The sequence below is a fragment of the Ilyonectria robusta genome (genome assembly GCF_021365365.1).
Source record: "Ilyonectria robusta strain PMI_751 chromosome Unknown BGZ61scaffold_3, whole genome shotgun sequence".
Taxonomy (NCBI): Eukaryota; Fungi; Ascomycota; class Sordariomycetes; order Hypocreales; family Nectriaceae; genus Ilyonectria; species Ilyonectria robusta.
Genome location: NW_025764437.1, coordinates 1,614,684 through 1,641,242, shown reverse-complemented (window position 1 = coordinate 1,641,242; position 26,559 = coordinate 1,614,684). Strand labels below are relative to the sequence as shown.

At 54.3% G+C, this 26,559-nt stretch overlaps 9 protein-coding genes across 9 annotated transcripts; 3 read left to right on the top strand and 6 right to left on the bottom strand.

Moving 5' to 3' along the window:
• Positions 1 to 2,642: 2,642 nt before the first annotated feature.
• BGZ61DRAFT_473507 (P-loop containing nucleoside triphosphate hydrolase protein) lies at positions 2,643 to 7,550 on the top strand (the record flags this gene model as incomplete). Its single annotated transcript, XM_046248460.1, has 5 exons — positions 2,643 to 2,954; positions 3,018 to 3,668; positions 3,726 to 5,619; positions 5,672 to 6,909; positions 6,963 to 7,550. The coding sequence occupies 5 exons, from the start codon at positions 2,643 to 2,645 to the stop codon at positions 7,548 to 7,550; spliced, it is 4,683 nt and encodes a 1,560-aa protein (XP_046109610.1).
• Positions 7,551 to 7,810: 260 nt separating this feature from the next.
• On the bottom strand, positions 7,811 to 10,616 carry BGZ61DRAFT_130259 (uncharacterized protein). Its single transcript, XM_046237138.1, has 2 exons — positions 10,267 to 10,616; positions 7,811 to 10,209 (listed from the first exon to the last, which is right to left on the bottom strand). The coding sequence occupies exons 1-2, from the start codon at positions 10,496 to 10,498 to the stop codon at positions 7,964 to 7,966; spliced, it is 2,478 nt and encodes an 825-aa protein (XP_046109609.1). The 5' UTR covers positions 10,499 to 10,616; the 3' UTR covers positions 7,811 to 7,963.
• A 1,198-nt stretch (positions 10,617 to 11,814) lies between these two features.
• Positions 11,815 to 13,704, bottom strand: BGZ61DRAFT_443186 (autophagy protein Apg6-domain-containing protein). Its single transcript, XM_046244841.1, has 2 exons — positions 13,518 to 13,704; positions 11,815 to 13,459 (listed from the first exon to the last, which is right to left on the bottom strand). The coding sequence occupies exons 1-2, from the start codon at positions 13,600 to 13,602 to the stop codon at positions 12,084 to 12,086; spliced, it is 1,461 nt and encodes a 486-aa protein (XP_046109608.1). The 5' UTR covers positions 13,603 to 13,704; the 3' UTR covers positions 11,815 to 12,083.
• Positions 13,705 to 13,990: 286 nt separating this feature from the next.
• Positions 13,991 to 16,903, top strand: BGZ61DRAFT_443184 (uncharacterized protein). Its single transcript, XM_046244840.1, has one exon. It carries the CDS (start codon positions 14,072 to 14,074, stop codon positions 16,775 to 16,777), a length of 2,706 nt encoding a protein of 901 aa, XP_046109607.1. The 5' UTR covers positions 13,991 to 14,071; the 3' UTR covers positions 16,778 to 16,903.
• A 533-nt stretch (positions 16,904 to 17,436) lies between these two features.
• BGZ61DRAFT_343103 (kinase-like domain-containing protein) lies at positions 17,437 to 18,804 on the bottom strand (the record flags this gene model as incomplete). Its single annotated transcript, XM_046239562.1, has 6 exons — positions 17,437 to 17,550; positions 17,604 to 18,023; positions 18,085 to 18,279; positions 18,388 to 18,566; positions 18,628 to 18,669; positions 18,732 to 18,804. 6 exons carry the CDS (start codon positions 18,802 to 18,804, stop codon positions 17,437 to 17,439), a joined length of 1,023 nt encoding a protein of 340 aa, XP_046109606.1.
• Positions 18,805 to 20,045: 1,241 nt separating this feature from the next.
• On the bottom strand, positions 20,046 to 21,572 carry BGZ61DRAFT_473502 (uncharacterized protein; the record flags this gene model as incomplete). Its single annotated transcript, XM_046248459.1, has 4 exons — positions 20,046 to 20,522; positions 20,578 to 20,678; positions 21,075 to 21,198; positions 21,249 to 21,572. 4 exons carry the CDS (start codon positions 21,570 to 21,572, stop codon positions 20,046 to 20,048), a joined length of 1,026 nt encoding a protein of 341 aa, XP_046109605.1.
• A 628-nt stretch (positions 21,573 to 22,200) lies between these two features.
• Positions 22,201 to 23,650, top strand: BGZ61DRAFT_528101 (UV radiation resistance protein and autophagy-related subunit 14-domain-containing protein; the record flags this gene model as incomplete). Its single annotated transcript, XM_046253201.1, has 2 exons — positions 22,201 to 22,777; positions 22,827 to 23,650. 2 exons carry the CDS (start codon positions 22,201 to 22,203, stop codon positions 23,648 to 23,650), a joined length of 1,401 nt encoding a protein of 466 aa, XP_046109604.1.
• Positions 23,651 to 23,720: 70 nt separating this feature from the next.
• BGZ61DRAFT_443177 (uncharacterized protein) lies at positions 23,721 to 24,445 on the bottom strand. Its single transcript, XM_046244839.1, has one exon. The coding sequence runs from the start codon at positions 24,314 to 24,316 to the stop codon at positions 23,798 to 23,800; it is 519 nt and encodes a 172-aa protein (XP_046109603.1). The 5' UTR covers positions 24,317 to 24,445; the 3' UTR covers positions 23,721 to 23,797.
• A 657-nt stretch (positions 24,446 to 25,102) lies between these two features.
• Positions 25,103 to 26,136, bottom strand: BGZ61DRAFT_443176 (uncharacterized protein). Its single transcript, XM_046244838.1, has one exon. The coding sequence runs from the start codon at positions 25,852 to 25,854 to the stop codon at positions 25,525 to 25,527; it is 330 nt and encodes a 109-aa protein (XP_046109602.1). The 5' UTR covers positions 25,855 to 26,136; the 3' UTR covers positions 25,103 to 25,524.
• Between the last annotated feature and the right edge of the window lie 423 nt (positions 26,137 to 26,559).

Sequence of the window (26,559 nt, the reverse complement as noted above, 5' to 3'; positions counted from 1 at the left end):
AGTCTATGAACAGAGTAGGCCAAGGGGTTCCAAGTTCTTCCATTTCTACGGTGTAAAATGCTTGGTGCCCCGGCATTTGGTAATTTATTCCCGTTTTTCTGGGGACAATTGCCGAGCCAATGTTGACCGAAGACATGTGTGACGGGAAACGGGACACAGAACGGCTGCTGTCACGCCGGTCACCCACCACAATGATTTCGGTGAGTCACTTGAAGTTGTCTGAAGTTGTCTTTTCACTCATGCATGCTTATTTCTGGAAGAAGTTTCGCCACCCGGATGACAATCGGATAGACGTTCGGCCATTCTTATCACCCCTTATTGAAATGCGAGATGCATAGGAAGATTGGCCGGGAGCTGAAAAAAAAAACTGGACAGGGAGAGAACTGCTCAAACATGGCGTACAGTGTTGGCATGTACGTGTGTAGTGACTGCAGAAGTGTGTCATACTTAGACCTCTAAGGGTCGAGAAACTGAGTCATCTGGGAATAAGAATTGGACTTGGCAGCCAGGGGACGAGGATGCGGTTAGAGTTCCGTGGCTGCCCTGCCCCGGGAAGGTGTGGGGGTATCGATGGCGAGAGATCTTGATCTTTGCATGACTTGATTTATTGTAGACAAGGGCATTGAAGAGTTGGTGTCTTGGCTGGCTGCGCGTATTGAGTCGGAATGTCGACGTGAGGAGATGCCGGGCTGGTCGAGTGGTTCGTCGTTGCTGTACGCAACAATTGTCAGACCATTGAGCGCGTTATCCGTTCCACCGGCACGCACTCAACCGATGTGAAGGTGATTGTGAGAGAGACAGGGTCGTCAACCACATTTTCCCGAGGGCGGACTGACAGGGCTGAAATCCCCTCTTGGCAGGTGGACGAACTTGCGGGCGGGAATACGGCGATCAAGACGCTTGGATATGCAGGAATTGGGCCGAAGCGGTGTATGGCTATACCTTGTTTTTTCCACGGGTGTCAAGTGAGTCACATACGGTCGAGAAGGGACGAAGTATATGTAAGGTTGCGGCAAGGGTTGGCGATGCCTCAGAAACTGGTCCAATACGAGGCGAGTGTGGAAGTGAGGAGGCAGACGAGGCTGGATTGTGTGGGTGGGATTGGGTGTGCTTGAGTGTGGTCCAGTGTGGTCCAGTGTTGGGAGTCTAGTGTGGTCCAGTGGGGTCCGCCCCTTCAGGGAAGCCGGCGACATGGGTAGGAGCACTGATAGGACCCCCGGGCGCCCCTGCCGCCTGCACCCCCCGCCTCCTTCCGAAAACGTGACGCCGGGACGGGCGCGCTAAGCACGGTCCCTGGGCAATGCAAACCCGACGTGAACGTTGGGGGTCCTTTTGTCGTTCAATCCTTCATCTCTGACTCAATAATTCTTGATTTCGTGATCAATATGCCCCAGGTCGGATGATACGGCACCCGGGGACCCCAATCCGAGAAATATTCCGCTCACGGGGGTGATTGCTGCAGCCCATCGGTGCATTTCCCACATCTGCAGCCACCAGATGACACGATGAGCAATCTTGAACATGGTGGAACTCGAATGACTGGGCGGCAGAGACGAGTGGAGCACGGCGTGCAAGCCTCCTGATCTACGAGTGGCCGCACGGCTTATGGTGTGTCTCGGGATGGTGCTGTGTGCTGAGGTATGTACTCCGCGTGTACTCGGTTTATACTGGATCGTGTATTGTGATTAGCGATCACGGTCCCAGGCAACAATCCATCCATTCTATCCCGGCCAGACGAACAAGGCTAATCAGGAATCCAAGCTGCGGGGTCTTTGCCCGCGCGTTCCGACGCCAGAGCGAGATGCATCCCTGCAAGAGATATGCATGCATGCTTGCTCTGCTCCCAGGTTGTGACCCCCGGCCTTAAGCGCCCCAAGGCAACAAGGCAACATGCCAACATGCGCGTAACGCAGCGAGAAGCGGCGAAGCCAAAGCCCATGCCTCGCCGTCAGCCATCACCGCTATGGCTGATCGCTAGAGGAACTTTGCAAACGCGACGGGGGTGCCTGGTTTGGTCTCAGTCTGTCACCGGAGGGTTGCACGTCAGGACGAGGCCGACACTCGAGATTCGATATCCCACTGGCCAGATTTATCCTCCGTCCCGTGACAGCGGGTTCAAGGGCTTGGCTCTAGTAATCAAAAGATGGATCCAGCCTGTCGCAGTCACAGAAGCCTGCCGTCATTACGGGAGATGCCTTTGTGTTGTCTCCGCCACATCGTAATTTACCTCCGTTTTTTTCTTCTGCAGGATAGGGATAGGCTCCGTCGTACTCACAGAGCACCCCGAGGCGACTGGGGTATATAGTAGAAGACGTCCGTTGCGTCACTCGTCAGCCTCAGGCTTCATTCCATTTCTTCTCTCCCCGTTTTTTTCACTCGGTTACTTGCTACGTCTACTGGGACGGATGCAACTGTTGTCCGTGCTTGTGTCGGCGAGTTTCCTTTCGAAGTTGGTTTTCAACTTCAATCCCAATAGCTCTTGCTATTGTTTGTTGGCTTTGCTCGAATCTTGTTAAAAAGAATACGCGATACCCATTGACATCGTGATCGAAACGCCATCGACCGACGACACTCTTTTGGAGGGTTTACTTGGCGATCCGCCAACGCGCTTCCTCGTGGGACGAATCACTGCCGAGCCCATCATGAGCGAGGCCTTGATGCTTCCGCTCACAGGCGCAGGCCTGGTCGTTGTCGCATTATCTGCTTCGCCCGCTATCCTCGCTATTCTCACACAATTTCGTAATCGAACTCCTAAAGACAACTTCTATGAGGACGGCGATGGTAAGGCCACGCCCGAGAGTATCGCTGAGTTCTCGAACCGCAAGACCAAGATTGCAATTCTTCTCTTGTCGGCCGTTGGCGCTGGGACGTCCATCGCGATTTCTGTCCTCTCGACTCTCCAACAAGCTAAATATGGATTATTCTGGGAAAATTGGCTGATCACAGCTGCGTGGGTGAGTTTCCCCACTCTGGACAAGGGATGTGAAGAGGTCGTCCACTGACATGACAACCGGCAGTTTCTCATTTTAATTCATGCCATCTCTCTGGGCGCTCACCATTCTTCAGTGAGGTCGCACGACCTGGGATTGTGGCTCCTTGCCTCGACCCTCATTGTTGCATCTCTCACTATCCCTCATCTGACTCTCGTCGTGCGACAAGTTGCTAGCCACAAGGACCCTGTTGTCATCCTCCGCGCTGTCAACGCCATTGGCGTCATTGCTCTGAGCGTCGCTAGCATTCTGATCCCGCGAAGACCCGATGTCTTCTTCAAGGGCCGTAAGGTCGACCGTCAATGGACTGTTTCTGCGCTCAACAGATACACTTGGACCTGGGTGGAACCGCTCCTCCACCATGCTTCCACGAAGAACGACCTCGATGCTGTTGATATGCCCGTACCCGACCTCAAACTCCGCGCTGAAGATTTGAAGAACGATTGGGATGCTTTCAAATTTGAGGGTAGCTTGTTGCGCTCCTTGATCTGGGCATACAAGGGTGGTGTGGCCTTCCAGTGGTCGGTGACCATCTTCCGAAATTTCTTGGGTATCTTGCCATTTTGGATCATGCTGCGCATCATTAGAATTCTCGAGGAACGAGGCAAGGGCCATACAGCTACTCTGGAACTTTGGGCCCTCATCATCTGGATGGCGATCTTCAATTTGCTTGACGCGGTAAGCCCCTTTAGTTGCCCTCCTGATTTTTGCTACAAGAACTCACATTGTTATTAGTGGATGGAAGGATGGGTTTTCTGGTACTCCTTTGCGGACATGGCCCTGCCCATCCGAGCTCAAATGTCGACTCTCGTGTTCGAGAAATCGCTGCGCCGCAAGAATGTCAAGGCTGTCGAGAAATCCAAGGAGACGGCCGATTCGCAGGACGATGCAAACAAGGACGACTCGAAAGAAGATGACGACGCACCATCCGAGGACTCGAGTGTCCTCAAGTCCCGCCAAGCTATTGTCAACTTGGTCGGCGTTGACGCTCAGCGCATCTCAAATTTCTCTGCGTATCAATTCATGATCATAAACAGCTTCGCCAAGCTCACCATCTGCTCTACCTTCCTTGTGCAGCTGATCGGATGGATTCCATTCACCGTAGGCATCCTGGCCTGGGCCCTCACCCTCCCCGCCAACACCTACCTCTCCAAGATGCTTATGGCCAAGTCCGAGAATCTGATGAAGCTCCGCGACGAGAAACTGGCTGTCGTCAATGAAGCTCTCCTGGGAATGCGGCAGATCAAATTTTCTGCCTTGGAGGCGAAATGGGAGACTCGCATTCGCACGATGAGGGAGCGAGAGCTGAGAACGCTATGGAAGCTTTTCCTTGCAGACACTGGTCTCTTTGCCTGCTGGGTTGTGAGCCCGATTCTGCTTGCTGCCACGTCACTTGCTGTGTACGCCATCATCAATGGTCGGCTGTTGCCCTCGGTGGCTTTCGTCAGCATTGGAATATTCAAAGCACTTGAATTGACACTGGGAGCTCTTCCCGAGCTTATTACCATCGGAGTTGATACCCTTGTCTCCATCAAGCGAATCGAAGAGTACCTCAATGGGCCCGAGATGGAAAATACCCTTTCCGAGGGTTCTGAGGTCGGGTTTGACGACGCTACTATCTCGTGGCCTGTTGACGAGAAGACTACAGATGAGGACAGATTCATCCTACGAAACCTCAACTTCTCCTTTCCTGCCGGCGAACTTTCGGTCATCTCAGGTAAGACGGGAACTGGAAAGAGTCTTGTACTTTCTGCAATTCTTGGAGAGACGGACTTGTTGGAGGGTTCCATCCGCGTCCCCTCGACGCTTTCCCCCGCCGAGCGCAACGACAGCGAGGCACACCCTGGCAACTGGATCATCCCAGGCTCGGTGGCCTATGTTGGCCAGACTCCATGGCTAGAGAGCGCCTCATTCCGAGACAATATTCTGTTTGGCCTTCCTTTTGTCGAGGAGCGTTACAACAAGGTTATCGAGGTTTGTGCACTGAAGAAGGACCTTGGAATTCTGACAGACGGTGATAAAACCGAGCTTGGCGCCAACGGTATCAATCTGAGTGGTGGACAGAAATGGCGTGTGACTCTAGCCCGAGCTGTTTACTCTCGAGCAGAGATTCTGGTCATGGATGACGTTTTCAGTGCTGTCGATGCTCATGTTGGTCGCCACATCTTTGAGAAGTGTGTCGCTGGTGATATTTGCAAGGGCAGGACCCGAATCCTCGTCACCCATCATGTGGCTTTGGTTCAGTCCAAGGCCAAGTTCATCGTTGAGCTTGGTGAGGGCACCGTTATGCACGCAGGGCTGGTATCTGACCTCACGCGAGATGGAATTATGGAAGAGATTCGACTGCACGAGCAGACGGAACTGGAAATCATGGACGACGAGACGGCGGAAGCTTCCACTGTTGTCAACTCGGAGGCCCCCTCAATCACCGATCCCGTCGATAACGAAGAGAACAACGAGCTACAAAAGACACCTTCCAAGGACGCCAAGCAATTCATCCAGGAAGAGACTCGCGAGAAGGGTGTGGTGAAAAGGCACGTCTACCTGACCTACTTGAAAGATAGCGGTGGTGTGCGTCTCTGGGCCATCTCCGCCATCATTTTCTTTAGTTTCGAGGCAGGTATTCTTGGTAAGTTGAATGAGCACCCCCTGGTGGTGTTCGTTATCTAACGTCTAAACAGGTCGAGCGTGGTGGTTGCGAATTTGGACCGGACAGTCTGATGATGACCTCTCCAAAACCAGCCTTCAAGACGAACATGGTTATGCCTCTGCCTTCACTATCCAGCAACAGCCATTCCACTCAACCCCCGGTCTACACGCCACCGAGGCTCAGCACGATCTATCCTACTATCTCTGGATTTATATTGCAATCTCTATCGCTACGGCCGTTGTTGGAACACTGCGCTTCTTCTGGGGCTTCGTCCTGGCTGTCAAGGCCAGCAGGGCACTCTTCAACAAGATGCTCTTTACTGTTCTTCACGCTCCCCTGCGATGGCTTGACACAGTCCCCGTCGGAAGAATTCTGAACCGGTTCACCTCCGATTTCAATATCATTGACAACCGCATCTCCCTAGACATGACCATGTTCTTCGCCAACCTGCTCGCATTAGTTGGTGTTTGCGTCGCTGCTTTCTTCGCGTCCCGCTACGTCGTCCCCTTAGCGGTTCTCCTCCTGGGCGTTGGAATAATGATCGCAAGGAAATATCTCCACGGCGCCCGACCCCTGAAGCGACTTGAGAGCACCTCCAAGTCTCCCGTCTTTGAGCTTTTCAACGCAGCCCTCGCGGGCGTGTCCACGATTCGCGGCTTCCACAAGACCCGAGTCTATGTCGAACGCATGTACAGTAACCTCGACAGCTGGGACATGATCACATCGTACATGTGGCTCGTAAACCGGTGGATGGGCTTCCGTATGGCCATCGTCGGTACAGTGTTCTCCACCATCGTCGGAATCATCGTCATTCTCAGCCCCAATATGGATGCCGCCCTGGCCGGCTTCACCTTGTCCTTTGCGCTCGACTTTGCCGAGAGCATTCTGTGGACGATTCGCAACTACGCCGCCATGGAACTCAACATGAACTCGACGGAACGTGTCGTGGAATACACGGAGCTGGAGACGGAGTCGCTCGACGGCGAGAAGCCAGCGGCCGCTTGGCCCAGCTCAGGTACCATGGAAGTCAAAGACCTTGAAGTAGCGTATGCTCCTGATCTGCCGCCTGTGCTAAAGGGCATCTCCTTCACGGTCAACAACAATGAGCGCGTGGGTGTCGTAGGCCGTACTGGTGCTGGAAAGTCTTCACTGACCCTCGCGCTGTTCCGTTTCCTGGAGGCGCGTTCAGGCAGCGTTGTCATTGACGGTCTGGATATCTCCAAGGTCCATCTCCACAGCTTGAGATCGCGTCTGGCAATTATCCCCCAGGTAGGAATGCCTCCTTTTTGTTGAATCATCTACACTGTCTAACAATCCCACAGGATCCCGTGCTGTTCTCCGGAACTGTGCGGTCCAACCTGGACCCCTTCGATGACAACACCGACGAGGAACTCCGCGACTCCCTTGCTCGCGTCCACCTGGTCGACTCGCAGCCTGCAACACCAGTCAACGAGCCCGCGACGGCACCCGCGTCAACCGCAACATCGACGCTCGCGCCTAAGAACACCAACGTCTTCCGAGATCTGTCAAGTCCCATCTCTGAGTCCGGAGGTAACCTCTCGCAGGGCCAGCGCCAGCTTCTGTGCCTCGCGCGTGCCATCGTCGCGCGCCCCAAGATCATGGTCCTCGACGAGGCCACATCTGCCGTCGACATGGCCACCGACGCTCTTATCCAACGCAGCATCCGCGAGGAGTTTACTGACAGCACCCTCGTCGTCATCGCTCATCGCCTCAGCACCATTGCCGACTTCGACCGCATCCTCGTCCTCAGCGATGGCCGCGTCGCCGAGTTTGGCTCCCCGCGCGAGCTCTGGGATAAGGAGGGCGGCGTCTTCCGCGACATGTGCGAGAGTAGTGGTGAGAAGGAGAAGTTGAAGAAGACAATTTTCGGGGAGGAGCGCAATGAGTAAAAAAAAAATACGAGGAAATCAAATGAAAAGCCTGGATTTATCGATTGATTTTGGTTGAGACACATTGTTAGGATACTACGCTCGAGTTCGTCATGCACTGCATTCATGCTTCACTCTGAATAGGGTGAAGTTGGTCGATTTATTTCCCGCTTCGTCAAGTTCGATGCTCAATGGGAACAGAAGAAAAACACAATACATCACAGTTTTTCAAACGGTGGTTTCATTACTTGCAATTTGTTTGTATTCGTAAAGGTACCTTGAGTGATATCGTATCGTCGTTAATCCAACATGGGTCAATCTTTCCAATCTTGCCCAGAATCTCCAATACTCGGAATCATAAACGACAGGTAACTAAGCTAATATAAGAAATACACGCGCGAGTGATCGAGATACAATTTAGGAACTTTTGTGCTCTAGTCGCGGATGCTGTCCGAGTCGTCATACTCGTGAATAACGCCCCTGTCCTCCTCCCAGTCATCAGGGATAGAGGTCGTGATGTAGTCACGGAAGCCACGGCTCATCTTGACAACAGCACGAAGGTGCTTCTCCTCGAGGAGGATGCGGTCAGAGTTCTCTTCCTGGGAGTCGCTCTCTGCCAGGGCGAGAGCGGTCTGCATAGCATTGCGGATCTCGCGACCGTTCCACTTGAGGCTGCGAACCTCGCGGCTGTTCCAGGCGAAATCGCGGGCCGCAGACGAGATGTGAATGAGGTTATCTGAGTCGCGGGTGAGGCGGTCAAAGTTGTTGGTCCAGATGCGCTCACGGTCCTCATCTCGAAGGTTCTTGTAGTGTAGCGCGACGTGGATTCGGCTCAGGAAGGCCGGGTCAAAGGACTGGACGCGGTTGGTGGTGAGGAAGAGGACACCGCGGTAGTACTCGAGGGCACGCAGGAAGACAGATACGAGGCCGTTGCGAGAGATGTCCTTGGAGCGGCGTCGCTCGAGGTAGACGTCAGCCTCGTCGAGGAGGACGAGGGCGCCGTACCGCTGGCCAAGCTCGAGGAAATAGCTGAGGTTGGCCTCGATGTTATAAGAGTCAACACTCAGGTCACCACTCGTGAGGGAGATGAGAGGTCGGTTGGTCAACTCAGCGACACACTCGGCGGTGCAAGTCTTGCCGACACCAGGAGCACCATGAAGGAGGAAGATGCGACCCTCGCCCTTGTTCTTGACAAAGTCATTGCCCCACGGCGCGATGAGACCAGCGCCGAGGTCAGTGGCAAACTTGCCAATCAGAGCCTTGACAGTCAGCTTGACCTCATCGTCCAGAACGAGATACTTGAAGGCTTCCTTGTCTGTCACGACCGGCCTGAGAAGACCGAGGTTCAAGTGGCCCCAGCGACGATCGCCGAGGATGAAGCCAGGAATAGTGTTGCTGGCAACGAAATAGAACAGGTCATTCTCTGGAGGAGAGTCGTGGATAGGATCAAGGTCCTCGAAGTTGAGGAAGGGGCTGTCGACCTCTTTCGAGCGGTCTGTCGCACAGGCACGGCATCCACATCGAGGCTGGTTCCTGGGGAGATGGTCCTTAACTGGGGGTGCGGTCTGGTTGAGGGCAGGAGGTCGGTGGTAGCGAGCCATGCCGCGCATGCAATCAGGGCCCAAGTTATAGTAGCTGTCGAAGCCAGGAGCATCGCAGATGACACGGCCACGCATGAAACCCGTGGGGCCTCGGGATTGGCGGTTCCCGGATCCAGAGTTGACGAGGAGACCCTCGTATTCCATATAGGTTGGGCGCTTGAGAAGCTCCCAGTACAGCTTGCCTTGTTGGATGCACTTCTCCTTCATGGTGAGGCCGCCTTGGGCGTCAAGGTCCTCAGGCCAAAAGGCTGCGGGGATGACGCCGAGGCTGCTAATGGCCTGCTCACCGAGCCAGGGAGAGACGTTGAAGCTGTACATGTAGCGGTTGACCTTGGTTCCGTTGGTCTCGATCATCCAGCAGTTGACCTTGTAGACATCATACGGACTGTAGGCGTGCTGATTGACCCGTACACTGCTGATGACATAGGGGGCCCAGATGTCGTATCGCTTGGAGTAGATGACCTCGCCGGGTTTGAGAAGGAGCCAGAAGTACTCAAAGGTGGCCTTGGGGACCTTGAGACCATGGCGCTCCTCCTCTTGGCGAATCTCGTCACCAAGGTTCATATCGAGGAAGCCCAGGAGGGCGTCGATGTGTTTGGCAGTGGTGGCGGCGTACTCAGCGTCGTGAGTGGGCGGCTGGTTGTCGCGATAGTTGGCGAGCTCGCGACGGTGGTGGTAGAGAACGCGGTAGGGGGGGTTGATAGTGACCATCTTGCCATCAAGGTTGATGTAGGGGTAGTAGGCGACGACGGCCTTCAGGGCGTTGATGAGGTGCTCAGAATGAATGGTCATGAAGGGACGGGCCTTGTCAGGAGGGGTCGCCTCCAGATCATCCTCGTCATCCGAGACGTAGTCGTCGTAGCGGTAGTCGACCTGATCAAAGGTCTCGGTGATGGGGCGATCGGTCTGACCGGGGCCACCGCGACCACGATGACGGCGGCCGGATCTACGGGCGGCCTTGGCAGTGAAGACCTTTGTGATGATCTCGATAACGGGCTTCTCGGTGGGGATGTTGGCCTCATCCTCAGCGTCACCCTCGAATTCCGGGACGTCCTTGAAGGCCTGGGTGCTTTGGCGGTCTGGTTGGTTTGCTGTCAGCGAGAGGTCTTGATACCTGGGAGTGGTAGAATACTTGCACTCGACGACCTTGTCGTTCCAGCCAATGTACTTGAGAACGTAGAGAACATCCGGGACCTTGCCATCAACCTTGAGGACGGCCTTGGGCGGGGGGACGACTCTGCCCCTGCTTACGGGGAGATGCTCAAAGCTGACGATGGAGCTGTCATCGTCGATGTCTTCACCCTCGATGACTCGGATCTCGTGGACGCGAGCCTCAGGCTGAGCAGCGATGTCCTCCATCATGGCCATGAGGGTCTAAGAGAAACAAAGACCAAACAAGGAGGGCGAATTCAACTAAGGAGTGAACGAAGGCGTATAGGATGCAAGATGGGAAGAGAGGGGAGGAGTGTAATGGGAGAAGGAGGGAGGATGACCCAGATCTCGAAACAGGGACCACGCAGGGACAGCTTTATATCGAGGATAGCTGCTGAGTGCAGCGGACGGCCTCGTGCTATCTCAACCGGGTAAGCATCTCTCATCTCTAGCTCAGCCCCTTGGAGCCGCTGGAGGCAGCAACGGCGCCATGCCCAGGCGCTGACCTCTCGGAACCGGAGAACCGGGGTTGTAGAGCGAAAGGACCACCATGGTGCGTGGTACAGTTTCGCACGCTGCACGCAAAGTGCCACCGGCGTGTGCTGTGCGAACGAGGCCTTCTCCTAGCGCCCGCATGAATTCCAGGCGTCCCAGGCATCTCCCAGGCATCACAGGGACGAATGGTGCGTGGTGATTGGCGTCGATCGAGTGGTGAGGAGCCGAAGACGATGTAGGTCTAGAGTGCCGGCACACGAGAGTCGGTGGGTTGGAAGCCGGTGCCAATGAGAGACGCACAGTGGCTTCAGCCCTGTTGCTGCGGGGAAGCCCTGGGGGCACAGGGGAGACCAGTGGACCGCTACGGCGCACTGCCCCGCTGCTGCAGCCTAAGCCTCGATGAAGTGGAGGTCGGTGAGCAGTGAGCATGGGCGGCATCCTCCGGCTTCCACCTACTCACCAGTAGCATTTCTTCATTCTGGAGGACAACATGTGCACCTTCGCTCTATCACACACAGCAAAGTGCCAAAACTACGCACATGTCCAAATGCTACCATGTGAATTGCCATGATGTGCAATGTCAAACGATAATACATGTCATCCAGCCAGAGTCTGGGGCGGGGGACGAGCATCCACATAGCCATAAGGCGATGAGATAACATCATCTCGGCGACATTCACTGCGTCCTCCGTGCATATCTAGGCGCACTTTCAATCTACTAGTTGCGTAGGTTGTACCGTAGAGCACCAAGTGCATGCATATCACATCACCTATGTATGGCTCTCCGTAGCCTTATGGAAACCCTTGTCCTTGTCCTTGTCCTTATCCAAGCCCCTGCTGGGTCGCCCTGTGGTGAGCCTTGCGACAACCCAATTATTTTGTGTGTGGGGGCTGTCCGTCCTCCGTGAACTTTGGCACTCTGAGTCACCCGGCACGCTACTCCAAAGGTAGGTAGCTTGTATGAATACATAACCCACACTACAGATGTATGCGTTTGGAGACACTGCAAGTGATTGATAGTATTACACTTGACGCAAGGAATGTTGTAGTGCTAGTGCTGGATCGAAGGCATCTGGTCTCATCCTGTCTTTTGAATGAATGAAGCGTTGTGCCTCTCTCCCAGCTGGAGCATCATAATATCACGATTATCATCTATCCATCCCTCCTACAATCTCTAGTACCCCAGCAAACAGTAGGCAGTAGAAAGATATCCGGTATCTAAAAAGAAATAAAAAACGCCTTCCCTCCATCCGTTCCCAACTCCTTCCCATGTAATCATTTCATCTATGCTTGACGCACCTCATCGTCAAGTAGCCCCGTTCCTCGCAGTCGACGTCACGTTGCTCGCGTGTGCCAAAAGAAACTTGCAGCAGGTTAACGTCAGTTTGCACGCCTTGGTCCAACCATCGTCCTGCGCAATCCCCAACTTGATGCTCACATCTCCAATCTTGTCTCCGTCAATTTTGTACGGCAGGCTCAGTGGATTCCCCGTCGCTTCGGTTTGCCGGCGCACAAAAGCTCCTAGTTGCCGCACCAACTCGAGGAATCCCACCATGGCGTTGTCGAACCGACGGTGCATAAACGTCAATCCAAGGGGCATGTCCCCGGAGCTGAACAGTTCTAGGACGTGCTTCTTGAGTGGAGGCTGAACCATCCGAGCCCCGAGCCGGCTCGACGAGGGACTGGGTGTCTCGTACCGGACAATCTTGGAAGTGCTTCCCATGGGCTGTGGGTCATAACCATCAAACCTATATCCAAGCTTCTCTGCCACTGTCACAAGCAGGAGCAGTGCGTGACCCCACGCTGCGTTGATCTCGGGCCAATCCACTGGTTTGTTCGAAAGTCGCCCCAACCGAAGTCCGTTGATGGTCGCGAAGCTGCCGTCATGGCTAATGCAAAACGTGTCGTTGTAGACGTTGGATCGTTGAAGCTTCTCTAGCAGCTGCGAGTCGTTGAGGTATTTGGCGTTGACGCTGTCCCTTTCCGACTGGAAGTCGGCCATCTTGGTTGCAAACGCATTCCGTTCCCTCCAGAACTTCTCCTCTTCCTTGTCTAGCTGCCGTGACTCTTCCTCGAGAGCTACAATCTCCTCATCCAGGGCATCCTTCTCCCCCTCCAACTTCTTTAGTTCTTCCATAGCTGTTGACCTATCTTGTTCTGCCTTTTTCAGGGTAGCCTCTTGAGCCTTCACCTCCTCTTCGGTTGGCTGGTCCGCTTTGACTTCTTTCAGATGTCTGACATACGCATCTCTCTCTTTCGAAGCCACGTCCAACTTTTTCTGTAGGCCCTCCACGAGCATATCGGTGCATTCAACGCATATCGGATGATCGATGTCGGATCTGGCAGAAAGAATCTCAAACAGTCGGTTGATTCTGTCCATCTCGTCTCCCTTCGGCCCATCGGTGTCATCCCCGCCTCTGCTGGAGCTCGCGCGCCGGAGTTTGGGAGGTGTTGGCGGGGGTTCTACCGCTGGAGTTTGCGGTCCGCCCATCTGCGACTCGGTCAGGTAGATGAAGGACATGGCGGAATCGCGCGGGTTGCCGCCCTGGTTGCGCCTGAAGATGGGAGCGGTGGCATTTCGGGAGATTTTGTCGTAAAGGGACCTCCGGGATTGCTCTTGAGGCTGGGCGACTGGTGGACGGGGTACGGGTGACTTCTTGGGCGTCAGTGGCGAGGATGAAGCTGTAGAGGTGCAAGGTTAGCCAGATCGCAAAGCGAACCTGAGAAGGGATGCGCTCACAAACGAGGAGGTCGTAGGCGGCTGGGTTCAGGTCTTCAAGTGAGCCATCCAGCTTGAGAGGCTGGCGACACTTTTGGCAAGTCATGGCGGGAGCTAAAATTGCATGTCTTGACGTAGTCGGAGCGGGTTGTCGAGGAGAGGATCGTGGGTTTGGTCACCTGCAGGCCCGGCGATGATGTTGAAAGCCAGGCGAGCTTGAGCCCCACTGACGCAGATGACGTTGCTCCACGGAACCCACCAGCAGCAGCCTAGGCGGGTTGCCCACTGAAGCCGTGCGAGGTTGTACTTGGCACCTCACTTCAACTCTGGCTTACTGTCGGATGTTATTTTACTTTGATGATTCTAAGCTATTTTCAATAATATCTTTACTTTGACATATATTTTGGAAAATTTTCCATTGACCTTGGAAGCATTGACAGTGTTCATGTTAGGGTATATAAGGTACATTACTAGCTCTGCATTGTGGAGCGTTCCCTTTTGCACCTGGCGCAACAGTTCACCCACTGAAGCCTCCAGGAGTTCTTGCACTTTACGCGTGCACGTCATACCCTACCATGAGCGCGTCGTTTCGCGTTGCCCCTCCAGTTGCTCCTCCAACCATTGTCAACCGTCAAATCCGCCCACCAAAGCACCAGCGACAAGATCGAGCAAGAATCGCTCGACACCGCCACTTATCGCATGGCCTCCAATTTCTAGTTACGCCTGTCTCCTGCGCATGTCCTCCGGCCGCAATGGAGCCCCCGGCAAAACGACGCCGTCAGGGCGCTTCCACCTTCAAAGCCGACGCAGATCCCAGCAACGAAGCCGACATTGACGAGCTGGCGTCCTCCCCTCCTCCCCAAGACCAGGGCTACCAGCTGGCCATCAAACGCGCCCAGGCCGACCAAAAGCTTCATGCGACAATGGCGCACATCATTGAAAAGTACAGCCAGAATTTCGACGGCATCGGCGACGAAATCGACATGGAAACGGGAGAGATCGTCGTCAATAATGGTCATTTGCGCAGCATGCGCCACGAGGGTGACCTTGGGGGTGGCTGCGATGGCGATGACGACGATGAGGGCATCCTACTCGAGGATCTCACCGACGAATGTTCCGACGGCGACCAGGAGGATATCAGTGAAGTCCAGGATTCGGAGGAGGCTGACGACGAAGATCCCGAAGAGGAAGTCTCCAATGAGGCCGAAGGAGATGAGGAAGACCTAGTCATAGAGGGACGACAAATGGCCAGCGAATCCAACTCCATAATGCCAGTAGGTGGTCCTGCAGGATTCAATATGCCGGGCGGTGTCACCGGTGCTCAACTAGGCGCCATCGCATCTCTTTTTCCCAACGCATTTGGAGGAGGTCTTGTCATAGGTTTTCTCCCTGCTTTCGGAACACCCCCTCAGGGATTTGAGCCTCCCCAGTTGAGTAATGGTGTCCCTACATTCAACTATGGTACACCTCCCATCGGGCAGAGTCCGCAACCTGTATTGATGGGGCCCTGGGCCATGCCAGGCGTGCTTCCTCCGCAGGCCTGGGGACAACCGGATGTCCCCGTTCAACAACCACCCCAACCGAAGCAACACACCCCAAAGCGACATACTCCCAAGTCCAAGGGGGAGAGATACAAATTCCCCACGCAGAAGGGCGACACTTCGATTTGGGCCCCTCACTCCCGCCAGCAAGATGACGATAAACCGCTTGTCAATCGCAAGCCCGGTAGACCCGCCAAACCACAAGAGCCAAAGCCGCCTGCAAATGACCCATCGAGCCAAAATAGCAATTGGGAGGATAAAGATGGGCCAGAGAGTGGCAGCGGCGATCATGGAGCTCGCAGGAAGTCTGGCCGAGTCAGGAAGCAAGTCGAGTATACAGGGAAGGTTTCCTGGCTGGAAGCAAACAGACAACTGGAGCTTGATGCAAACACAAGCAGTCAACCATTAGAGTCGGGTGCGACAAGCCAGGGCAATTCCCAGAGAAGCGAAGAAAAAGCCAGCCAAGAAAGTCGAAGAACGCCGAAGTCAGCTCAAACAGCCAAGAAAACCACAAAACCCAAAGGCACTGCCAAAACTGATTTGGGGCGAATTATCCCAGATTCGCAGGACTCCGCAACACCTCCAGCAAGCAGCGCTCCCCAGCCATCCCAGCCGTCCCAACCATCCCAACCATTCCAGACATCACAACCCAAGGGAGACCAGAGCCACACCAACATATTTGACAATAGTGGCGTTAATCCTGCCTTGAATCTTTCCGACGACGAGGCTCCTCTGGCCCTCACGGGACACAGAGTTGGAGGAGCAATACACATATCAACAGAACCAGACCCGGAAACACAACCACCCGACGTCAGCCTGGACGATGGTCAGCAAGACTTAACCACAACCCCCAGTATACCAAAGAAACGAAGCCCTGGTGGGTCAAAGAAAATGCCTAGTTCCAAGCCCAACTCTGAGGCCAAAAGAAAAGCTGGTCGCCCGAGGAAGGTCCCCGGGTCACCTACCATCTCCCTAAGCAGGGATATAAAATGGCTGCAGAAGGCATCCCAGAACTCGCCCCAGGCTATGCTTACACCAGCTGTACCTGGCACGGCAGAGGCGACTACACAAGAGAAAGGTGCTGGATCCGGAAAGATGCTTCGATCGGCCAAGGCGAGGACTTCCCCCAAGTCTCGCAAGACTGCGGTAGAGAAGCCAAAGGAAACTCCGGACGCAAACCTGGCATCTCCGGCCCTAAAGTCAACCCTTGTGATACCAACGCCCAAGGATGAGGCATCCTTGGGCAAGGGAGACGACCCGCGGCCTTTAGCAGCTGAAAAGATACCACCTCCGCAAACATCAACCCCCAAGCGGAAGAAGACCCCCTTTCACGATATTTCGCACAACACCCCACAGAGGCCTTCCCCAACGCCATCCCAATCCTCAAAACCCCATACTCCTCGCCTCACTGCCATTCGCACCACCCGGGCCCCTTCTTCCCGCCGCTCTATCCTGTCCCTCGTCTCGGCAGACTCAGACTCCGAGAACGAAAACGACGAGCTCGGCCGAGGTTATTCCGCTCGCCCATCCATCTCCCTGCCGCGCAGCTCCGGTGCTTCGACCATCAAGACCTGGCGATCGAGCACTCTAACGACCGAGACTTTCCGTACGCCCATTAAGAAGCGCTATGGCGAGCCTATCAGTCCAGGAAGTGTGGTTAAGACGCCAGGGGGGACTGTCAGAGCCTGTGGGGTCGGCGGGTATCAATGCAGACGTGACTTTTGCTTCAGTTGCTTGTAAAGAGCGAGTTTACATGCGGAATACCTAGGTAGGTTGCAGGGTTGGCTTGTCACAATATCACACATCTAGCTCGAAAGAGGTGATACTCTGGAATAGTCGGAATTAACAGGTGGGCAATATGATGAATCGCTTGATTTTATTGGATTACATCGCTATTTCAAAGACTGCCCATAAAACTTCCAACCTCGAGGGAAAATATCAAGTCTGTAGTGAAAACATGTACCGGCCCTCCTTTCCACGCACCGTGTTTCCCCGCCCCTAGAACGCCGAAGACCCTGTCCTAGTCCATCGCCGAAAAGCCTTTGAGGCTGGAAATATCCCCATCCATCCCATAGCCACGGGATGAGAGGTTCTCGTGTCGAGGCCCAGCGAGCCGAGCCATCTTCAGGTCGAACCTCGAAATATCATCACGGAGCTGAAAACCCGCTGTAGTGTCGAGCCTTAGCCGGGAAGAGACCATGTGCTGTTGTGAGAGGGGAGAGAAAGACATTTATTTAGTTGGGTCTTTTCCGAGCAAGCGATCCTATCAAGGGTGTGAAGCCGACGAGGGTAGTGCCGGCGGTCCAGGGTATCATGGGTTAAGGGGGATGTCGGAGTGGTGGAAATCGCGGATGATATGCATGATAGGGAATAGGGGGTATGGGGATTCCGAACGCTTCTCATGGCTTTGAGGCGCTGCCGTTGGCATTGGCGAGGTGCTGCTTGAAAACCTCGGGGTCACGGACTGGGTCGAAGTAGGGGTGGGCCTGGGCCTCCTTCGCGGTCAAACGCTCCTATACACGGGTTAATAAAGTTAGTCATGGGAAGAAGAGGGAAGGGAACGGACCTGGTGGTCGTATCGCAGCAGCTTGTCAAGGAAGTCAATGGCTTCGTTAGTGACGAAGCGCTGGTTCTCCGAGTTGACAAAGCTGTGCCATGGCTTCTTCTGGAAACGCCCGAGGATGTCATCGTATTGAGCATCAAGCTCAATTTCATACTTGTCAAGGTAGTCGAAGAGATCATCGGTTCCCAGGACCTTGGCGATCTTGACCAGTTGATCCGCATTGCTGTTACCATGGAAGAAAGGCTCTTTACGGAAAATCATCGAGGCAAACATGGCGCCTAGGCTCCACATGTCAAGGCTGTAGTCGTACTCTTGGAAATCAACCAACAGCTCAGGTCCTTTGAAATATCGAGACGCCACGCGGACATTGTACTCTGTGCCGGGGTGGTAGAACTCGGCCAGACCCCAGTCGATGAGACGCAGCTGGGGTAGGTCAGTAACTTGGAGAATAGTAGGGGGAGTGGCTGGAGAAGGGCGGACAAACCTTTCGGTTCTCATGGTCGATCATAACGTTATGAGGCTTCACGTCTCGGTGCATGATGCCCTTGCTGTGGCAGAAATCAAGGGCCTTGAGCAGCTCGAGAATGTAGAATCGGACATCAATGTCGTTGAACTTGGGGTACAAGCTCCGGAAGTCGGTATTGTTGACATGCTCAAAGATGAGAGATGGTGTCTTACTCTAGTTGGGGAGGAAGATGGTCAGCAAAGGGGTGGGCGTTGGTTGAGGCGCTGAGGCGCTGAGGCGCTGAGGCTGAGGAGAAGGGCGCCAGGGAGGAGGAGAACAAACCTGTGAATCTCGGACGACATCGAGCAGGGCAACGACGTTGGGGCCACCGGCGAGGTTCTGGAGGATCTTGATCTCTCGCTTGATCTTCTTCTTCTTGACGGGCTTGAGGACCTTGACAACACACTTCTGGTAGTTGACAATGTTGATGCCCTCAAAAACCTCCGAGTACTTGCCACGACCTGGGCGCCAAAGGGTTAATAACTCAGGACGGAGCAGCGGGCACGGCAAGCGGGCACGTACCGATCTTCCTAACGACCTCGTAGTTCTCAAGGAGGCCCCAGCCTGGCGGGACGGGTTAGCGAGGGCGCAGAGGCCGGCGGCGGGCGCGCACAGGGTCAACTCACTGATGTTGACGCTGTCGTAGTCCCAGTAACTGCGGGGCATGTTCTGGTTGACGTCGGCATAGACCCGCGCCATGGTGACGGTCGGGAGGGCGTCGCGGGGCGGCGACGCGGACGAGACGAGGATCGAGCGGGTAGTGGTCGAGGCGGAGGACGGAGCCTGGCGAAGGAGAGGCTGCGGTGGGCGCAAGAGGGAGCGAAGAGAAGGCTGGAGATGGGGCCCGGGAGGAGGGTTTGGGCGGTTTGGTGTGGTTTGCGGTGGGTTTGCGGTGGGTGACGGATGCCAAAATCGAGGTGGGATGTCCCCAGCGTGCCCCAGCGAGTCGCAGCCCAGCCCGGGCCCACTCTTGGCGTGAGGGCGGGCCTGTGGTTGGCTGTATGGCTTATCGCTGATGCCCGATAAGCAATTGGCCGGCATCAGCAGACTGCACGACGACTCAGCCTGATTCTGTTTCTGGCGCCAAATGCAGGAATTAGGAATCTGCTAATTATGTCCAGCAAGGAATGGTACAAGGCACGGCGAATAAGCGCTGTGGCCTCTGGACAAATCAAGGCAGAGACACAGGTGCGGGGGTCGGCAGTCAGCTGTCAGCCGTCGGCCGTCGCATGGCAGGCAACCCAGTTCTTCGAGCGACCATTGCACAATTCACATTCCATTTCATTCATTACGGGATTCCCAACGCGTGTTCCATTATTGTTGGCCTTTGTTCGCTAGCTATCCATGTGCGAAACTCCAATAGTTGAGTATGCAGCCCTTGATATTTCCTCCGCCGCTCTGCGCGGTAGCAAGAAGCTAGGTGCCGAGGTGAGGAGGTGAGGTGAGGAATTGTCCCATCCATCCCCGTTTTGGCGCACCCATATCATACCATCCATTTCAACCCCCAACAACAAACGGAACAGCAGCCGTTCACGTGCTTGCATCTTTCCGCGTTACCCCATGCCTATCCAAACCACAACTGTCAGCAGCTTGAACCAACGAGGTATGCAGCACACATTTGACCATAGAGGTGTCTCGTAATTTTTCAGAGAGAAGATTAAGTGTTCGACATGTCACGACCGTCAGACGTCACCAGCAGCCGAGGCCAATGGATCGTACGTCTGCGGTCCCGATCCGACTAAGGATGACGATACGAAAGGTTTTCATCATGTTGAGACGACGGTAGAAAAAGACATATGCCAAACTCACATGTGCGTTGGATGCATCCATCCTAGCTGTGTTGCATTGTTCCTGTCCATGTCCTTGTTGGAATTTCGTCCAAGTCGGCCCTGGTTGTTTGGTATCTGGGGGCACTTGGATGCGCCGTGTTTCGGTTTCACCTAGTCGTAATCAAGGGAATCCAATCCCTTGTCGACAACGTCCCAGGTGCGTTTTCGCAGGTCCGGTTTTGGCTCTACCAGCCGTCCGCGCTTGGCCCCCTTCTTCTTTTTCTTTTTGTTGCCGCGGAGGGTGGACGGGAGAGTCGAGGGACCGACCGAGGGCTGTGCGTTGGTTGTTTTGTCGTCGCTCAGCTCCATGGCCTCGTCCGAAGACGTGGTAGCCTTGACACTCGATTGCTTCTCCTGTTCTTTGCGGAGAGCTTCGAGTTCCGAGTGGCGAAAGATTTCGATTTGCGCGTCCGTCAGGGTGCGCTTGACACCGTCTTCGTAGTAACCAAGGTCATCGTCTTCTTCCCAAGTATCGTATGTCATGTCACTATAAGACTGATGTTCTCCCGATCGGTCCATAAATGTCCCGCCGAATGAGGCGATAGCAGCCTGCGAAAAGTGCTTCTCGTGGAAGCTGAACAAGTCATCCTAGCTCTGGTTAGTGACCAGATCCGAGATTGGATAGTGTGGGAGGGAAACAAACCTCGGAGATTGTAGTTACGCCATACTTGGTTGCTGTACCTACATGATCTGCCTTGGGCATGTCTGGGGCTGGACGACAATCCTGTCGTTGCGAGTTCGCGCCTGGCAAGCTCGAGCATGCACGACGCGACTTGGGTCCAGAACTGGTATTACGTCACGTGCAGCTTCATCATGGACGGCCTCAGGTTCCACTCTCCATCCTTCCACCACCTTGAACAAAGGAGTTGAACAGGAAAAAGCCAGGCGGCGACAGAGTATTGTCGAGAATGCGGGAATTACATCTTCCATGCCAATATTATCAATCCTTCTGCCTGGCTGCTTGGCTGCAGCTTGAGCGATTCTAGTCTCCGCGGTCCCCAAAATGCTAGCCTCCCTCTAAATGCCACCCATTATTTGGACCGAAGAAGAGCCAATGCACTTTCAAATGCTCGCACAACCTCATCATCTAAATATGTTAGCATATTGTGCCCCACTGGATACTTGGGTGGTTGCACTCACAATGTTGCTGTTTTTGTGCCATATTTTCTTCAGATAGGTTTACAAAGCGCCGTCGCGTCTGCAAGCGCTTTGCTGCGCGTTCGTCATCGTGTGCCGACGCCGCAGCTGCCCAAACCTTGAAGTACTTGTCGGCTGTGAGCATAACTGAACGCGTTCAAAGAGGGGTCATCTCACCTTTGAAAGGGCACCCGCTTGCTTTAGAATCTCCTCCTCTTGCTCGTCCGCATCACGAAGAGCCTTGTCGTACCTTGCCTCGAAGTCTTCCCAGTCGAACGACGCGAGGGTCGCAGGTGAGCTAGGGGTGTCGGACCTCGCGGGCTGTTGATCCACTCCTGACTCTGGGGTCTTCGCATCATGGTGCGATTGTTTCTGTGAATCGAGCATGACGACTTCCTCCACGACAACGGGTTTGCTTTCGTCTTCAGGCTCTTGATTCTGGCCTGCTTCGCCGGGCTGGGACAGCTGCGCCGGCGGGGACGGTGGTACTGGCGAGGCCATGGTGGGTTGCGATCCACTGATCACGTCCTCTTAGATTGTCGACCAAGCAACCGGGACTGCAGGACAGGGTTGTGGCGGTACGGTACTCAGTCAAGGCTGATGCACGTTCAAGTACAGGCGGATTTCATGGCGTCATTGAAAACAATGGAGAATAACCCAATCCCCTCCAGGAAGCGAGAGCAGCCAAGCCCGTTTGATCGTAGAAATGCGTGAATGAATGGTTTCTGTTGGTTGAATGCGGATGGTGAGCCGTTGAGGTTGAATGATCAATGGTTCGCAAGGTCGTCAGTGCAGCAGGCACCCAAGGATGCCTGGTACTACAAAGTACAGGTACCTACCCCGAACGCTTCAACGCACCGCAGCGGTTGGCTGCCTGCGCCCCAAATGTGGCTAAATTGTTGAAACGCCACAGCCCGCGACTCGCCTCGTCCACCTCGTGACTTGGCGGTTCCAACCTCGAAGTCATCTGCCAGTCACCTTAATCATCTCAACATAGCCGGACCTACAATTATGTTCGTCAGCTCACCCGGGCCAGTCACTTTCAGCCACTTCATGTTGAAACCATCCATCTCCATCCCAAATTGAAAGCAGCACCGTATCACAGCCTGGTGGCGAAACCACAGGCAAGATGGACTGTGACGTCTGCAACCGCAGTCATGATACCAAGCGCCTGCCGTTTCTCTGCGCCGTGGATGCCAGGAATCATATCTACGAGGGCCGGATAAAGAACCTGCATCTCCTCATAGAGAACGAAGGCCTCCAGAAGCAGATCAGTGACCTCCTGGTGGACACTACTGTCCCATCCAAGGACCGCAAGGACTCGCTCCAGGCTCAGCAGCGGATGGCAGAGGATAGGACAACCCAGATCCTCGCTGCTGCTGACAAGCTTAGAAATGATATCAAAGCCGCCCGGGAGGAGATCAAGGCCAAGAAGGCTGCGCTCTCTCGTCGCAGATCCGATATCGCCGCCGTCTCGAATGGTTTGATGGAACGCAGGGTCAAGCAACAGAAGGAAGTCGAGAGGGCGACCAACATGTCCAAATACCGATGGTCGCAGACCGCAGAAGACATGTCACGAACTCGCTCATTTCTGTGTATGGAGGCGGCCCGCCTTTGCGGACTCAAGCGTGTGAACAAGCCATCTCCAAATCAATACGAGTATCATCTGGGAGGTCTCCCGGTCGTCGACTTGACCAGCATGAACTGTGAGTCCTGGCTTACGCTACCTTCGATCCCCTTGCTGACCTCGCTCAGCGCTATCACCCGAAGTCATCTCAACTTCACTGGGCCACGTATCTCACATACTCATGCTCACCTCTCATTATCTCGCTCTTCGCCTTCCTGCAGCCATCACCCTCCCTCACCGTGACTATCCTCGGCCAACCATATTCACTCTGTCTAGCTCCTACAAGCATGGTGATACGAGCTTTCCGAGTCAGACTGGAGTTACCACCCCTTCCTCCGACGCCCGGAACCCAGAATCTCAACATGTTCCGCGTCCAAGGCCGCTTTTTATCGACAAGCCACTGCCGCAACTTGCCAAGGAAGACCCCGCTACCTTCTCTTACTTTATTGAGGGTGTCACTCTGCTTGCATACGATATCGCATGGGCTTGTAGCACACAAGGCGTTTCCATTGGCGATAAGACATACTTTGAAGACATTTGCAACATGGGGCGCAACCTGCATAGTCTCCTCATTGATCAGGAAACCAATAGCGGCAACATGTTTCCGATACCTTCTACCCCCAAGAGTCAAGATGCAGAGGGCGGCGAAGTCCAAACCAACTGGATGGGTCGATTTTCCCATGGCACGACATTCTACTTCCTTGGCAACGCTGAGGGCACTGAGTTTGCGAAAAACTTCAAGTTACCAGGCCCTATGAAGCTTGCCGACAGACTCAAGAAGAAGCTAGTGAGTGAGGCGCCGGCGCCTGACTGGGAGGTCCTAGAGGACGACGCTTGGAAGATCGAGGACGTACCTGACAATGAAAGTAATGCTACAAAGGATAAGTTCACTGAAGGAAAGAATTCTCCTCACCGAGGGTCAAGTGGTTGGATGAAAGTGAAGAATAGATGACGTCAGCATGCATCTCATGGTCATTTTCTCTAAGTCATTCGGTTATATATCTAATCTACAATTCTCGCCACCATAAAGGGTCATGCGTGCTTTCTTGCTTCTACCGGTTCTTCTCAGTCGATTATACCAAGCCAACGAAGTACTCAATCATTCCTTTTCGTCCCGTGTTTCTTGCTTTTCAGCCTCGTGTGCAATTGCCGACGACGTTGAAGCAACCCGCACAGCCTCCCGCAGAGCAGCTTGTGAACGCGTCACTACATTCATCCGCGATGGACCCCCCAGTGTCTCATCTCGGTCCCTCGCTTGGGGGGGGCGCTGCACAGATCCAGGCTGGGACCTCGGAGATTCACGCAACGGTTGAGGTTGGTTGTTCCTTTGCCTCTCTTGTGTCCTCAATATTCTATCCAACTCCTTCTTCTGAAGATTTTCCTTGGGCTTAGGGTTCGGGGTAGTATCGGGTTGACTCTGGGTTGCGGTTGCCAGTTGATTGTTTGAGGTCGAAGAACTGTTCATGACGGGGTTCCCTCCAGGGAGCAATAGTCCGCCTCTTTCGATCGGTGCGACATAAGCTTTTTGCTGGGGTTTTTCCTCACGAGGCGTTACTTGAATTGCTGGCACGGGGGTCGTTGCGTTCCCTCCAGGAAACAAGAACCCGCCCTTCTTCATGGGTGTCTGGCTATTTGGCTCCGTATCCAGAACCTCTGCATCCTGGGCTATGCCTTCCGGTCCTTGCACTTGCGTCGAATCAGACTGAGGTTGCTCTAACCCACCAGTGACCGGCCACGTGAATACAATAGTTGATCCTGTATTCCCGCTAAGTGTTGTAGGCAGACTTGATGTCAAATCAGGCTGAGGTTGCTCTGACCCACCAGTGCCCGGCGACGTGAAGATAGGAGTTGATCCTGTGTTCCCGCTGAGTGTTGTAGACCCACCAGTTCCCGGCCACGTCCATACAGTAGTTGATCCTGTGTTCCCGCTGAGCGTCGTCGGCAGGCTTGGCGTTTGTTGGCTCGGAGCTGCTAGTCCCGCGACCTGGGTTCCCGGAGCTTGCGCCAAATGGAGGAGGCCGTGATTAGCATTGTTTGCCGGGGCGGCTTGTGGTGGCGGCGCTGCCTGGGTAACAGGAACGACGTTCATCGTCGCACCAATGAGGCTTTTGACGGCCCTTTTTGGTCGAGCAAGAATCTCCGCTGGTGTGTTCAACTTTCCCGTGGCTTCGGGGGAATATGCCTCCTTTTCTTTCGCCTTCTTTTCTTCCGCCTCCTTTTCGTCCACCTCCATTTCGTGCGCCTCATACGCAGCGATCAAATCTTTCTCTAGTTGTTCATTGAAAGTCATGTCGTGGCTCCCCTGGGGAGAGTTGACAGGCTCGCCTGGGGTGGCGTTGGGAGGTGCGGGTGGACTCTCAGTCATTTCAACATCGTTCTCAGCACCGGTGAAAATAAACAGACCATTGCCCTGGGTCATCACATGGTGCTCTGCTACCGGAGTATCAACCGGTGGTGATATGTGATGATAACTGAAGATATTGCTGCCGAGCCCTGGAACCGTCGTGTTGATGTTGACCGGATTTGCCATCTCAGCCTCCTGTGTGGGGGGAATTTCCATCGGAATATCCGTGGTACTCTCTGCAAGGGCATGGTTCTCTTCAACAGCTGCTTCTCCCATTTCCGTGTCCTCAATGCCCATGCCCACAGTCGTTGTATCTGGGTTAAATTCCGTGTTATCGTCATGATATGACCGGAGTCCCTCTTCCACCAGGGCTTCAAGTGCAGCAGATGGACTTTCGGAAAGAGCTGGCCCTTCATAGTTAAAGCCGGTATCTGGCTCAACCGAAAGAGGAGACTCGTCTATGGATGGTTGAATGTCGTCAATCACATCTGCATCGTCGTCAGCAGGGATATCACCTGCAACAGAGCAGCCGTATATGTCTTCGTCCTCTGCGTTAGTGTCGCTATCGGATATATCGTCACTCTCATCTGGCACGAAAGGGCTCGTAGGGGGCACGTAGCTCCCGCCCTCTTCCTCGGGAATATCGCCTGCGACAGAGCAGTCGTAGATGTCTTCCTCCTCTGCGTTATTGTCGCTATCGGATATATCGTCATTCTCTGCGTTGTTATCGCTATCGGATATATCGTCATCGTCACCTGTGTCGTGAGGATTCGAAGGGGGTACGTAGGTGCTGTCCTCTTCCTCGGGGACATCGGCTGCCACAGAGCTGCCGGCGATGCTCATTTCTTCCTCGGAAATATCGCCTGCGACAGAGCAGCCGTAGATATCTTCGTCCTCATCTGGGTCGTAAGGACTCGTAGGGAAGTCATTTATTGCTGGCAGCGTGGGCGTAGTTGGCAGAGCTACGTCTTCAATATCAACGTCGTCGGTAGCAGAATCCCTGGCATCAGAGCCAATGGATTCGGGGTTATTGACGCCAGTCGCATCTCCCTCCACAGGCAGGGATGTCATTCCCATTTTGACGTCAGAAATACTCCCGTCTCCTGCTTCTGTATCAGAACCATCTGGACTGTCGGTGTGGGTGGTGGGTCTGAGGAAAGGATTGGGGACGGGCCTGGCGAAAGGATTGGGGACGGGCCTGGCGAAAGGATTGGGGACGGGTATAGCGAAAGGATTACGGGTAGACTGAGCTTGGTTGATGATAGGCCTCTCGAAAGGGTTAACTTCACCTTGGGGTTTGTTGGAGAGTGAGCTCTGGGAAGGAGTAGGCGTGACCGAGGCGTTGTTGAGCAGGGAGCTCCCAGAAGTAAAAGATACAGCCGGGGCATCTTTGGAGGGAGAGCTGGCGGAAGGATTATAAGTATCCACGACTTTATATTTGGAGAAGGAGGTCTGGAAAGCACTAAGTGCATCCGGGGTGTTGGTAGACGTTGTCCCAAATTTGTAAGTCGAGTGAG